Source organism: Punica granatum, chromosome 4, assembly GCF_007655135.1.
Source record: "Punica granatum isolate Tunisia-2019 chromosome 4, ASM765513v2, whole genome shotgun sequence".
NCBI classification, from domain to species: domain Eukaryota; kingdom Viridiplantae; phylum Streptophyta; class Magnoliopsida; order Myrtales; family Lythraceae; genus Punica; species Punica granatum.
Genome location: NC_045130.1, coordinates 36,111,846 through 36,126,359, shown reverse-complemented (window position 1 = coordinate 36,126,359; position 14,514 = coordinate 36,111,846). Strand labels below are relative to the sequence as shown.

Sequence of the window (14,514 nt, the reverse complement as noted above, 5' to 3'; positions counted from 1 at the left end):
ATCGGTCTTGAGAAGTTCAAACAAGACCTGCTATGTTGGAACAGAGGTGTATTCGGCAATATAAACAAGAGGAAGAGCAAGTTGTTGGCACGCCTTCGCGGGATACAAACATTCCTTGAAGCAATGTCATTATTACTTTTTGAAGTAGCTCGAAATGGAAACGGAGAGAGAACTTGAGGAGCTGCTGGCACAAGAAGAATTGTTGTGGTATCAAAAATCATGGAGCGATTGGGTGCAGCTTGGAGATCGTAACACCAAGCATTTCCATTCAAAAGCTATAATTAAAAGGAACGCACTAAGGATTGAGGGTCTTAGGGTGGGGAACGACGAATGGTGCTTCGATGAAGCTACTTTGAAGAATTTTGTCATAGACCACTTCCGCCGATTCTACTCTGAGGAGATCTCTGGCTCACGACTCATTCTCACTCTCCCTTCCCGGTGGTTGCATCCGATTGGTTGCCGTGTTTGGAGGAGGAGGTCTCAGTAGATGAGGTTAAAATAACTCTATGGGACATGTTCCCATTCAAAGCCCCACGGCCGGATGGATTTCGTGCGTTTTTCTATCAGTCGAACTGGTCAGTGGTTAAGGACTAGGTGGTACGTCTTGTTCGGGATATTCTTAGCGGTCGAAAATTAGCCCGGGAGATTAACCACACCTTGATCGTGCTTATCTCGAAGGTGGCTAATCTTGAGGTAATTCATAATTTTTGCCCCAATAAGATTATACAATGTGTCGTATAAATTGGTTATTAAGCTCATCGCCAATCGCTTGAGCCCTTTTATGCCATCGTGGGTGGCCCTAACTAGGCTAGCTTTGTTCTTGGGAGGCATATCCAAGATAACATAATTGTCGCTCATGAACTCATCCATATCATGAGAACTTTGCGCAGGAAGAAGGGTTCATGACAGTGAAGGTTGATCTGGAGAAGGCGTACGATAGTTTATCTTGGGATTTCATTGTTGAAACTCTCTAGGAGGTAGGTATACTGGTAACGCTCCATAGTGTTATTCTGGACTGCATGACCACTCCGAACTTACGAGTTTTGTGGAACGGAGAGACTACTGAGACCTTTTTTATGGGTCAAGGCATTCACTAGGGGTGCCTGCTATCTCCATATTTGTTTGCCTTATGTCTTAGAGACATTCGTGCTTTGTGTCATCGGGACTAGTCAGTTGTACCGGAACATCTATATCGCTAGGGGAACATGTATGCGGATCGGTTGGAGAATTATTCGCTAACACTTCCTTTGGGAGTTCATGGGATGAATAGCTACCCTCATGGGCTTGATCTTGTTTTGTTTGGAAATGTTGTAAGAGTCACTATACCTAGACTTTAGGATCCGTTTGGCTTGATGAAATGAATTTAGAATCATAATTTTAATTTTAACTCTACCCACTACACAATAAAAACACACGTTTCTCAAGTCAAATTTATAATACCATCTTATTTGTCCTTTTCCACAATCAAAATCAAAATCAAAATCAAAATTACTTTAACTTTGAAACCAAACGCCTCTTATATTACTTAATTTTCTATTTTAATACAATTGGGCCTCGTCCCTTCTCATTTACCCAAAAAAATATTTCAGAACATTTTATTTTAAAATATAAAAATAAGTTATTTTATTTTATTTGAGAATCATTTGAAGAAATTCTTTTGGGTAGCTATCTTAGGAAGCTTTTAAAAAATAATTATTTTTGGACATATTTTTCATTTAACTTATATAATTATTTCCATACCTTGGTATCTCCCAAACACTTGATTAGGATAAATATCCTTGGAATTTCAAATCCCATTTCATCCTACCCCAATCCCCATGCCAAATCCGACGGTCTAACATAGCCTTAGATTTCATTCTATAGATTCCATTCCCGTTCCATTCTATTCTCGTGTACGAAAGGTGGTCTTGGATCGATCCTATATATAGAACGATACTTGAAGTAAAATTGGACCATTATCTAGAAAATATTTACTCATATAATAACTATTACGGATGGAAAATCCACCTTCGATCATGAACAATTCACGTGCAAATTGTTGATGTTGACCCTCATGGCCCAATTTCCTTCTCTCAATAAGGTAATCTAGATAGGGTTGACTTGCTATATAAAGAGCTACGCACGTTTAGTTATTTCGGTTTTGCATGCACACGCACTGGCTCATACTGACAAAAAAGAAACGGTCAGCACAGCCCATTAATTCTTAACCCCTAATAATGACGATTCCAATTCCAAGGGATAGTGAATTCAGTAATCCTAATTTCTTGAAAAAGGATTGTTACTGCTCACTATATAGTCATATATATATATATATATTCATTAGTATATATACTATATATATACACGGTCTCCATTAGATGACTAAAGTAGGATCACAATATGATTATAGATATTTCATAAATTGATGGTATAGTATGTGGTATATGTTTTTTTTTTTAGTATAAAGGCGTCAATGATCTTATTATAAGAAAATAGGATTCTGAATAACGTGACACGCAACCTCCAGCCAAGGCGGCTCAAGAACGTAGAACCATCGGTTCGGCACCCCATTTTTACCTTAATTTCTTTTCAATCAACCTTTTTTTTTTATTATAAAATCCTTTCTCTTGAAGATTGAAGAAGATTTTCCTTTCGAATATTGAAGAAGATTGAAGAAGTTAGGATCTCGGGAGTACAGATATCTCGCAAAAATTTTACTAAATGAGCGATAACTTTTTTTTTCTTTTTTTCTTTTTTTAAGATGCGCACTTAAAAGACAGAAACTTGGGAAGGTCAGGAAGAATGAACAACCTGTACTGATTGGCAAGTAGTTCATTTTTGGCCATGTATTGTAAAAAGTATAAAAAGTTTAAGGACAAAATTACACAAGAGTAGATTTATAAACTCATCCTGATAAGAAGGTTGATTAGTGTTTAGGGGTCCTTGATATGTCAAATCGAAGCTATTTATAACTAGAGTCCTATAGAAAGATCTATGTGCCGCCTCGATCAAATACCATTTGAAACTACGAAAAAAAGCTTCCGAGGGTACAATCAGTTCGGTATTCCGATATTAAGTCATTCTTATAGAGATCCATTTATCACATACGGGATATCTGAGACAAAATTAAGTGCCTACACTACACTGCCATCTCGTTCCTAAGACAACTAGGAAAATTAGTGCCTCATAGGAATTAATTAGTTCAAGTTCATTCACAAAAAAAAAACACAAAATTCAAGTTCATTTATATGTACTTACGTACATCTACTATATATATATATATATATATATATATATATTATCAACTTCCTATCCAAGCACGGTTCTTGTCCACCAAATATATTTCAACTTCTGCCGGGAGATGGAACCTCTTAATTTGTTCCTGGCGAGCTATGAGCACATATCCCATTTAAGGGCTCTCCTTAAATCACCCCAGCATAAGGTTGTGGCATGATAGGAGGCACAGTTACGTATAATCAAGCTCGAGAGAACACTGACGCAAAACTGTTAATGTGGCCATTGCAGATTTTTTTTTTTGGATAAATGATAGAGACTTTCATTAATCAAAAGGGATTTACATCAAGTACCATTTACCCCAAAAAATCAACAAAACTAAAAGACCCCTAATTACACCGTAGAATGTGTTAGCTATGAGTAGAATGAGGGGGGTTAAATATATAATCGACTAGGACAAAATTTACAACTTTGTGAGAGAACCGGGGGAGTACAATTAACTTTGCTTTCACGTCTGCAAATATCTTCCGAACCATGGCTGCTGTACATGAGATCTGACCTTGATAGATTCTAGCATTCATCTCTCGCCATATACTGTAAATATAATGCGTCCATAGAAGTTTCAGATAAATCACATCAAGTTTCCTACCTCGAAGGGAGGTTATCCAATTGAATTCCGAAATCCAGCAGACCATAGAGCGATGCAAGCCAATTCTAGCCAACAGATTTCTCCAGATTTCTTGGGTGACGGGACATTCAAAAAAGAGGTGGTCACGGGTCTCCCACTGTGAACTACAAAACTCACATTCAGCTGCTACGAGCTGAATCCCCCAATTTAAAAGACGGTCCTTAGTCGCTAATTTGTTATGTACACAAAGCCAGCTTATGAATGAAGAACGAGGAAAGTGCCCGTAAAACCAAATGGCATTGCTCCATTCAATTTTTGGACTTATGGGACGTAAACACTTCCAGGCAGTAGAAGAAAGGTACTGCCCCGATTTGTGAGGGGTCCAAAAGACCCTGTCTTGATAGGAAAGTTCGAGTGCTGCAGCCATGTCCTGGATCATGGGGGCTTGAGGGTTTGAAGTTCTCGGCCAATACCATATACCATCCGTCAGAACAGCGCTCACCTGTGCGTGCTCTCCAAGAGTAGGGAAACAATGGAGACCTCTGCTGCAAAATTTGATCAAAGGACCCACTGGGAGCCAGGAGTCATGCCAAAAAGAGATAGAAGAGCCAGAACCAACTCGATAACTAATAAATGGAAACATCAGAGGACGGAGCTGCAGAAGTTTCCTCCAATTCCTTGAGCAGTCACCAGGTATGCACAAAGACCAAATACTGCGGCCATTGCAGATTATATATGACGGAAACCGTGTTTTATCAGCTGAGAGCCTATGAAGTTAAGGGATGTAAAATTCCGCAGTCAAGTTCTGAATCTTCAGATGCTGCAATGTCGTGCGTAACATCTATTAGAAAAATGAGCTAAGGAAGGCCGTTTAACTTATGTCACAATAGTGAGATGAAGTGGATCTTTTGGGAGCATATGGAAAGTAAGTATAAAGTGGAAGTTTACTCGTATTACACTTATATATCTCCTTTGAAAAAGATGTCGTTGAAGCGATTTCGCACTTATTCATCTTAAATAAGGTCTCAGGTTCAAGTCTTGTGAAATGAAAAAATCTTTGAATAGGAAAGCTTTTACTTCTTATTGAGCCGACTCGGCTACACTGAATTGATTAGGACATGATAAGTTTCCGAATACCAAGGTTGATACTGAAAGAAAAGATGTCGTAGTGCATTGATGCATAAATCAATAGATTTGAGATTTGATCTCTCATGGGATTACCAATATTATTTATCAATTATTAAAATTTTATTTCAGTATCTTAAATCCATAACCATAAACCTTCTTTACAACAAAAAGGAAGAATGCTTAAAAATCACGTGGAAGTGATAGGGTTGAACTTAGATGGATTTTTTGGGTTTGACTAGAGAGGAATTAGTTCGGTATAAGTAGGAGCTGAGGATGCAGTGGAGCCTCTTATTAAGGGTGCGTTTATTTGGACTTAAGTACTGAAAATTTAAGATATAAATAGAATAAGTGCTTAATTAATTGATTGAAAAGTGTTCGGTTAGGTGAAAATTATAATGACTAAAATTATATTTAGATAGATGCTCAATACTTTAATTTCTTTTCACTTTTGGCCACATTTTATCTTAATATTTTAAAATTCAGAATAGTTTAAAAAATGAAAATTGAAAAAAAAAAGATCAAGGTTTTCCAATTGGAGAGGGAGAGGGTGGTGGTGGCTGGGACTGGAGGCCACTGCCGCTCAAGATCGAGCTTTCTCTCTCTTCGATCGAAGACAGAAGAAGCTCGATCCTAGGCAGTGGAGACCCTCGATCCCGGCCACCACAACCTTGACAAGGTCGCCGATGAAACTAGCTGCCACCACCCTCCCCACTCGTCGGGCCGTCGCCCTCTCCCCCCAATGTCCCAAACACGAGTGGACTGATCTGAAAATATTGTAAAAGTTGAGGGGCTACGTTGCAAACATAGTATAAAGAGTCCCAGGATGAGCGAGTCAGTAAAAAAAAAAAAGGTTATGACTTACTTGATAATTAAGCACTTTTTTGACTGAATAACTAAGCTAAGTTAATTTTTCTTTTATTTTATCAAACAAGTTTAAGTGCTGAAAATTTAATTTCAGTACTTAATTTTAGTTATCAAACATAACCTAAATATTTTATGGGCCCACCTCAGAGTCCCAATAGTGAGAATGAACTTTATTACTGCTAAAGAATGGTATGCACGGGTCTCAAACTGGGCCATGATAGTAAAACAATCTTATTATTTATAGCTGCCCCAATTACAAGGAACGTGTAACATTCACCGTTGTGCACATAACATGCGCAACACAGACAATGGCAAAGCAGATTAATTCGGGAAGGCTTCGATGATGGAATAAAAAGAGGGGAACTTGATGATGTTGTAACGGGGGAAGCCTCCTTCCGCCAGAAGGCTCTTCCACTCGGGTTCGGTCCTCTGCTTCCCGCCAGATGCGTGCTCGAACTTCACCAGATCAAATATGGCGGCTATATCGTTAAAGACTCCCTCTACCTTCGGGCTGTAGAACCGCATCTATTATTATCCCTCTACCTTCTGGTATTGCCTTCTTGCAGTCCTTCAGGATTTTCACGCAATTTTCGTCTCCCCAGTCGTGCAATATCCAATGCACGTACGTAATAGATGATTTCCACTTTTTAATCTTCTAACTAGGAATATATAATGTTCTACCTTCAGTAAATGAAAATGAATGATGTTTGACTAATAATTACAATAATAATAATCATAATAATAATAATAAAACTTACATGATTACACCTTCATGAAGACCGCATCAGTGGAGGGGATGGACTCAAAAACATATTTCCGCTGACATGCTCGACCCCCGGGTACGCGGGAGCAGTGGCCACGAGGTGGGGCATGTCCAAATTGACCCCTTTGATATTGGGGTTCGCCTTCACTATCTCGGCGATCGCTCCGCTGATCCCACCGCCCACATCCACAATTGATCTAACGGACCTGAACCCGTCCTCGTAAGCCCCCAAGACCGCCTGCATGACAATCCTGGTGGTACACGCCGTCGCATCGTTTGTCATCTCCCATATCTCCACCCCATGCGCCTTGTCAAATGGCATCCCTTCTGTTGATATTATCGTAATTATTGTACGTACGCCTTGTAGAGATATGTAAAGGATATGATTTTGGCAATACTTTCTTTAATACATTGAGCAAAGTAATGCCATGGAGCCTGCTGGATCGGGTGGTTCTGCATGATGACCAAGGGTGCCAGGTTATACTCCGATTCCGTCATCAGCCACCTTGAAGAGTGGTTAAGCCAGTATAGCGTGTCTCCACCGTCCGACGGTCGATGGGCAGCAAAGATGTCCCCGTGGACGAGCAACCTCTTGATGTGCGTAGGGGAGGGAATGTCCGGGGATGAGGATCCACTGATGGAAGTGGCGATCTGGCCCAACGTGATCGGTTGGCCATGGGAGTGGATGATGTCAGCTATGCCGAGCTCCACAGCGCACTTCAGAGCCATGGACTCTGCAAATCCGAGCAAGTTCTGCCATATTTGCCCTCTCAGCATCGATTCGGTTTCTTTAGCACCCATATTTGGCAACAATAGTCGGAGTTTAGAACAAATGGATTTTGGACGCTTGATCCTCTGGGAGAAAGGATGATATAGACAGGCAAGCGTGATATCATGGGAATATGTTATAAGATTTTCTTTTTTTGATATTAAACATGCTAGACACATAAATCTAAGAAAAGATAAAAAAAAATATATATATATATATCTAATTGTACTAGCTAGACTCTTCTTTTTTTTTTTTGGCTCAGCCATGATCCTCTATTGTAACAAATATATATATATATATATATATATAGTTATAACCTCTTCCACCTAAAAGCCAAAGGTCTAAAATAAGGACGGACACTGGACTTAAACTGAGGGGTAGGGACGAGGTCTTTCAAAGGACAAACATAAAGATCGTAATAGTGCAGTTAGGGGTATAAAAAATTCATGAAATTTTGAGTAATAATATAATTTTTTTTCGATATTATTAGAATTATATGATGGGCGATTGTCTCTCTCAATCCTTCTCTCAGCCCATCCTTCTAGTAAACTTGAACATTGGTAAGCTAATATATATATATATATATGTTTGGGTAGATAAGCTGACATATTTTATATTAAACACATTTTAATACTTCCAATTACTTGAAAACGAAGATTTGCGTTTTGCGAACTTCGTGTTTTCACTCGATATATTATTTTATGGCATTTTTTAATTGCTCGACCAATTGACAGTAACTCATAAATTAATTAATAGTTTTTTTTCCTGACAAGTGGTGGTGAATTAACTACTCAAAATAACACTTACAAAATGTTTAACTCTGCCAATAGGAAATTGCATCAACTTCCCGAAAGCTAAAGTTCAAGAAAGATATCAAAGAGAGTTTAGCGCTGTGACGTATGCGGTAACTAAAATGTTTCAGATTCGATGCTCTTTCAAGATTACTATACATTTTTATTAGCTATTAAAATTTCTATTTTATTGTATTAAATCTATAAACCCTTATATAACTGGGAAAAAAAAATCAAGAAAGATCGCACTATCTTGCATTCTGATAGAAATGCGAAAAACCGATAAAATCACACAGGATATTAATTACGGACAGCCTTGATGATGGAGGGAAGAGTGGGGATCTAGATGATATTGTAATGAGGGAAGCCGCCTTCCAGCCAAGAGGTTCTTCCACTCGAGCTCGGTCCTCTCCTTCACGTCTGATAGATGAGCGAACATCAACAGATCGAAATTGAGGGCTATATCATCGAAGAGCCCGTTGCCGTCTGGCTGTAAAAGCGCTTGTACTATTATCAACTTCTCCTGTTTCTTCGGTACTGCCTAATTTGGGGTGATGGCTCAATTTGACCCTCCGATACTTAAGTTAGATAGGACGATAGCAACTGACTAAATGATAGAGTTTTTCGAATTAGAGTGCGTTCCTTCAATTTATAGTGGAATCCTGCACCTGTTAAAGAAAATCACAAGTGTGAAACCCTATTTAAAACGTGGACGTTTTGCTTCTCGAGCACATTTTAACTCTAACTCGGTTGAGTCTCTTGGTGCATGCGCGAACATCAGCAAATCGAATAAGTAGGCAGCGTCATCGAAGAACCCGTTACCATCTGGCTGTAAAACCGATTCTATTATAATCAACTCCCCCAGTTTTTTGGGAATCGCCTTCCTGCAGATCTTCAGGATCTTCACGAAATCTTCGTCTCCCTAGTTGTGCAATACCAACTGCATAATTAAGGGCCTGTTTGGTTTCAAGATGGCATTTTAAAATCACAATTCTAACTTAACTCTACCCATTACAAAACAAAATAACTCATACAAAGTCAAAAAGTGAATCCCATTTATATTACTTTTTTTTCACAACAAAACAACATAACACATGCAAAGTCAAAGGTGGACCCCATTTATACCACTCAATCAAAATCAAAATCAAAATCTGATTTTAAAATTCTACTATGAAACCAAACGCAACCTAAGCATCGTGGTAGATAACTTTCATTTGTCTTATAATACAACAATAATGAGAAAACCGACATCATTACCTTCATGAAGACAGCATCAGCAGCTGAATAGACTCGAACATGCTGCCGCTCACGTGCTCAATGCCGGGATATGCAGGGGCAGTGGCCACGACATGGCCAGGTCGAAGTTGATCCCCCGGATGTTGGGGTTGGCATTCACAATCTCGGCAATCACTTTGCCAATCCCACCACCCACATCCATGAAAGATCCAATGGATCTGAACCCGTCCTGGTAAGCTGCCACGATCGCCAGCAGGATGATCCTGTTGGTACATGCCATCGCATCGTTGAACAACTTGTTGAACTGAGGGTTCTTCGATGCCATCTCAAATACCTCCATCCCATAAGCTTTCTTAAACGGCATCCCTCCTGTTAATTCATATATAATTGTAATTATAGCTTTCAAGAGAAAATGTAAATTTAACATATCATCGTTCCTCGTAAGCTATTTTACGCTTAAAACAAGTATTTCATTATTATCCAGCTTAATGATTGAAATGCTGTAATTCCTCTATTTGGCAAGTATATACGTACCATCTCTAATACATTGACCGATGTAATGGCAAGGAGCCAATAGGTCAGGGTGGTTCTGCATGATGACCAAGGGAGCCAAGTTCGTCTCCGACTCCTCCACCAGCCACCTAGAAGAGTTGGTCGGCCCGTGTAGCGGGTCTCTAGATGGTTGATGGGCAGCAAATATGCCCCGGCGGACAAGCAACCTCATGATGCATGCGAGGGAGGGAATGTCCGGGATGAGAACCCGTCTATGGAAGCGGCGATTTGGTGCAACGAGATCGGTCAGCCATGGTAGTGTATGATGTCGGCTACGCCGAGCTCCACGGCGCATTTCAAGGCCATGGAGTCTGCGAATCCAAACATGTGTTGCAATATGGCTGCTTGCCCTCTCAGCATTGCATCGGTTGCTTGTGCATCCATATTTGGATGCTATACTTGGAGCAGAACAATTTTGTGTGAGAGGCTCTATGTATTCCTTGCTTAGCTTCTGTGGATGAGTACAAGAAATCTATATATAGAGGAAAATATTACAAGGAAAGTGAAAACAAAATAGAGTTGATGCCTCCTGGATATGAGCCGGTGACGATTAATACCCGTTGCCATCTCGGTGCATTCCATGCATTCTGCCGTGCAAATTCTTTCCTTGAACATAGTGATTGTAATCCTTGGCAATTTCTTTGTGTATTTGAATTCTCCTTGATTTCGGAAATCTTCTGACCACGTTCATTGATTGGCATTCCTTGTGATTATAAGCCTTCTTCAGCCAAGAGGTTCTTCCACTTGAGCTCGGTCATCTCCTTCCCACCCGATTGGTGCACAGGCATCAGCAAGTCGAATATGGTGGCTATGCCATCGGAGTCAGAGAGCCCATTTCACTTCAGTGTTAGAATTACGTCTGCTGTGATTAGCTTCCACGGTTTCTCGGTTATTTGCCTCGCTGCATTTATATAGGATCTTGCACAATCTTTGCCTCCCCAATTGTTCAGCAAGTATGGCATACATAGCAGAGGATTTAATTAAGTTCCGAGGAGTTACCATTATACGTTACTCCAATGAAATAGAAGTCACTACAGGGACAACGGGCGCGATTTTTTCAGACTAGGAATGCCACATTCGCTAAAAAAAATGTTAATAAGAATGACATGATTACATTAGGACTATGGAGAATAGCATCCACAATGGGAACATACTAGAACATGCTGCCTCAACATGCTTGACTCCAGGGTAATGCTGGTAACATTGGCCACGACAACATGTTGCGCAGGTCCAAGTTGATCCCTTGAGTGTGAGGGTTGGCTTTCACAATCTCGGCTAAAGCCCCACTAGTTTCACCATCTATGTCTACGATCGATCTTGTGGATCCAAGCCCATCCCTTGTAAGCGGCAGGGGTCACCTGCATATATGGTCATGGTACATATCACCATAGCATCATCGAACAACATGTTCAATTGAAGGTTCTTCCACGCCATCCCTTTCTCCACAACATGAGGCCGGTTTCTTAAGCGGCATCCTTCCCGTTATCATACAATTACATTACATTGACCAAAGTAAGTAATGACACGGAGCAAATAGGAGGTATGATGAACAAGGGAGCCATGTTCAACTCTGATTCCGTGACCAGAAACCTCGAAGAGAGGGGTCAGTCCGTAGAGACTGTCTTGATTACTGTCCGATGGTTGATGGGCAGCAGAGATGCCCCGATGGACTAGATAGCATCAGCGTCATGATGTGCTCAAGGGATGCAATGTCCGGGGACGAGGACTTGTCGATGGATGCGGCAATTTGGACCATTGGTCCAATGGGATTGGTCAGCCATGGGAATGTATCATGTTGGCTATGCCCAGCTCCACCACGCATTTCCGAGCCATTTAATCCACGAATCGAAACATGTTACGCCATATAGCTCCTTGACCTCTCAACATCCCCTCGGCTTCTTTTACATCCATATTTGGTCTAATGCTAGCCCTCCCAATTGACCTTAATTTGGGAGATAGTTAAGAGTAGAAGAAGCGGATTGACGACACATCTCAGCGAGAAAGAGTGATATAAATAAGCAAGAGTGAGATGAATTGCCCTTTTCGTTAAAATCAGGGATCGACCAAGGTGGGGACTGTGTGGGAGTGAGAAAGTCTTCTATGTAATGGTGGGTATAAGACGTGGCACGTATCACAATCCAAAGGACTTCTATATCACAGTATCACCCCCATTCAAATTTTTTTTCTCTGTTTTCTCAAATAATAATGAGAATGTGACAACAACTAGATGACCACGATCGGTTTTGCTCAAAGGAGCTCCACGAATTACATAACCAATGCGCTAGCAGGTAAATGAATGAGCTCTAAATATTCCTTCCAAGAAAGCACATTTTTTATTCCAAAGATCAACGGCACTTATGGGTACGTACATTTATATCATCATAAAACTATATATCACAACACACGAGTTCATTCCACTAATGCAGAAGAACTGTTTTTTTCCATGTCTTAATGCGGAACAACCTTATTATTAGAGACGTGCCCATATTTATTACTAAACACATGACATGTGGAATGAACCAATTAAACAGAGCGGGATTATTTAGGGCAGGCTTCAATTATGGAGAGAAGAGTGGGAATCTTGATGATATTGTAACGAGGGAAGCCCCCGTCCACCAAGAGGTTCTTCCACTCCACCTCGGTCCTCTCCTTCCCGCCCAATTGGAACATCATCAAGTCGAATACGGCGGCTATATCGTCTAAGGGTCCTTTTCCTTCCGGCTGCAGAACCACTTCAACTATGATAAGCTTCCCCTATTTCTCGGGTATTGCCTTCTTACAGTTCTTTAGGATCTTCACGCACTCTTCATCTCCCCAGTCGTGCAACACATGCTGCGTAAATAGCAAGGTGTCACAAATTTTCCAGAGTTAATAATTGTACGTCATAGCCGAGATAAGTTTTGTAATCATGGTTTGGAATGATTCCAGCTGTGAAGATCATGGTTCGAGACAGACCAGCAAGAAACTTACAAATCAAGCGCACGGTGACTTGAGATCAGTGCAATAAAAGTAAGAAAATTACATAACTACCTTCAGGATGATAGCATCGGCAGTGGGAACGGACTCAAACATGCTGCCCCCAACATGCTCGACTCCCGGGTATGCTGGAGCAGTGGCCACGACGTGCGGCAGGTCAAAGTTGATCCCTTGAATGTGGGGGTTGGCCTTCACAATCGTGGCTATCACCACGCCAATCCCACCGCCAACATCCACAAGCGATCCAATTAGCCCGAACCTGTCTTTGTAACCGGCCATGATTGCTTGCATACCGTTCTTGCTGTTACATGCCATCGCATCGTTAAATAACTTGTTGAACATAGGGTCCTTCGATGCCATCTCCCAGATCTCCATGCCGTGCGCCTTCTTAAACGGCGTCGACGACCTTCCTGCTAATGATATTATCATATCTTATCTAAAAGAAAACAGAATTAAAAGAAAAAAAAGTTCACGCTGCACACAAGCCCTAGTTTCATCGATGAAAAGGCAATTAATTCCTTCTTTTTTTTCCTTCATTTCAAGGGAAACGCTTTTTTTTAAGTACCTTCTTTAACATATTGACTAAGGTAATGCCACGGAGCCAATAGGAGCGGGTGGTTTTGCATGATAACCAAGGGCGCAAGGTTCGACTCTGACCCTGATTCCGTTACTAGCCACCTCGATGAGTATGTCAGCCCGTAGAGTGTGTCTCCACCATTGGATGGTTGATGGGCAGCAAAGATTTCCCGGCGGACGAGCAGCCTCATGATGCGTTCGAGGGAGGGAATGTCTGGGGACGAGGTACCATCAATGGAAGCGCCGATTTGGTGCAACGTAACTGGTTGGCCATGGGAGCGTATGATGTTGGCTATGCCGAGTTCCACAGCGCATGTCAGTGCCATCGTGTCTGCGAATCCAAACATGCAATGCCATATAGCCACTTGACCTCTCAACATCGCATCGTCTTCCTTTGCGTCCATATTTGTTGTAATGCTCCCTCCCAGCTAATGCTCTTAATCTTATGAGATAGTTGAGAATATAACAACTAAATCTGATCAGCAACAAAGAGTGATATAAATAGGCAAAGAGTGATGTTCTTAAGAAAAAAAAAAATAGCAAAGAGTGATGTGAGATATACACATAGTTTACTTTTTCTCATGAAAGTTTGAAAGATCAAATTTAAAAGATTTCTAATCTGGGAAAATTTTAAAGTTATTAAAGTTTAAAAAATATTCTATCTAAAAATTTAGCAGATACTACATATGTTATATATATGATGTTATTAGAATTAATTTTTATCTTAAATAAAATTCAAAATTATTAAATATTAATTATATAATAAAATCATCTAATTTTTTTTTAAATACTCTATTACATTATTATCTTATTAGAAAATATTTATTCAGTTTTAATATTTTTAAAATCGTGATTTATTAAATATTATATATCTCATAACACGGAATAAAAAAGTTAAAAAAAATATTTTGTTTTCTCTAGATAGTTCATAAAATATCATTTAAAAATTACATTGTTTTTATTAAAATTATTATAAAAACTAATGTTTATTTTAATATTAATATTGATGTGATTAGAC

General features: G+C 40.0%; 1 protein-coding gene and 2 pseudogenes across 1 annotated transcript; all 3 read right to left on the bottom strand.

The window, feature by feature from the left end:
• Positions 1-6,154: 6,154 nt before the first annotated feature.
• Positions 6,155-7,397, bottom strand: LOC116204377 (annotated as a pseudogene).
• A 1,059-nt stretch (positions 7,398-8,456) lies between these two features.
• LOC116204375 lies at positions 8,457-10,328 on the bottom strand (annotated as a pseudogene).
• Positions 10,329-12,320: 1,992 nt separating this feature from the next.
• LOC116205650 ((R,S)-reticuline 7-O-methyltransferase-like) lies at positions 12,321-13,966 on the bottom strand. The gene is made up of 3 exons (XM_031538283.1): positions 13,486-13,966; positions 12,975-13,330; positions 12,321-12,776 (listed from the first exon to the last, which is right to left on the bottom strand). The coding sequence occupies exons 1-3, from the start codon at positions 13,898-13,900 to the stop codon at positions 12,699-12,701; spliced, it is 849 nt and encodes a 282-aa protein (XP_031394143.1). The 5' UTR covers positions 13,901-13,966; the 3' UTR covers positions 12,321-12,698.
• Between the last annotated feature and the right edge of the window lie 548 nt (positions 13,967-14,514).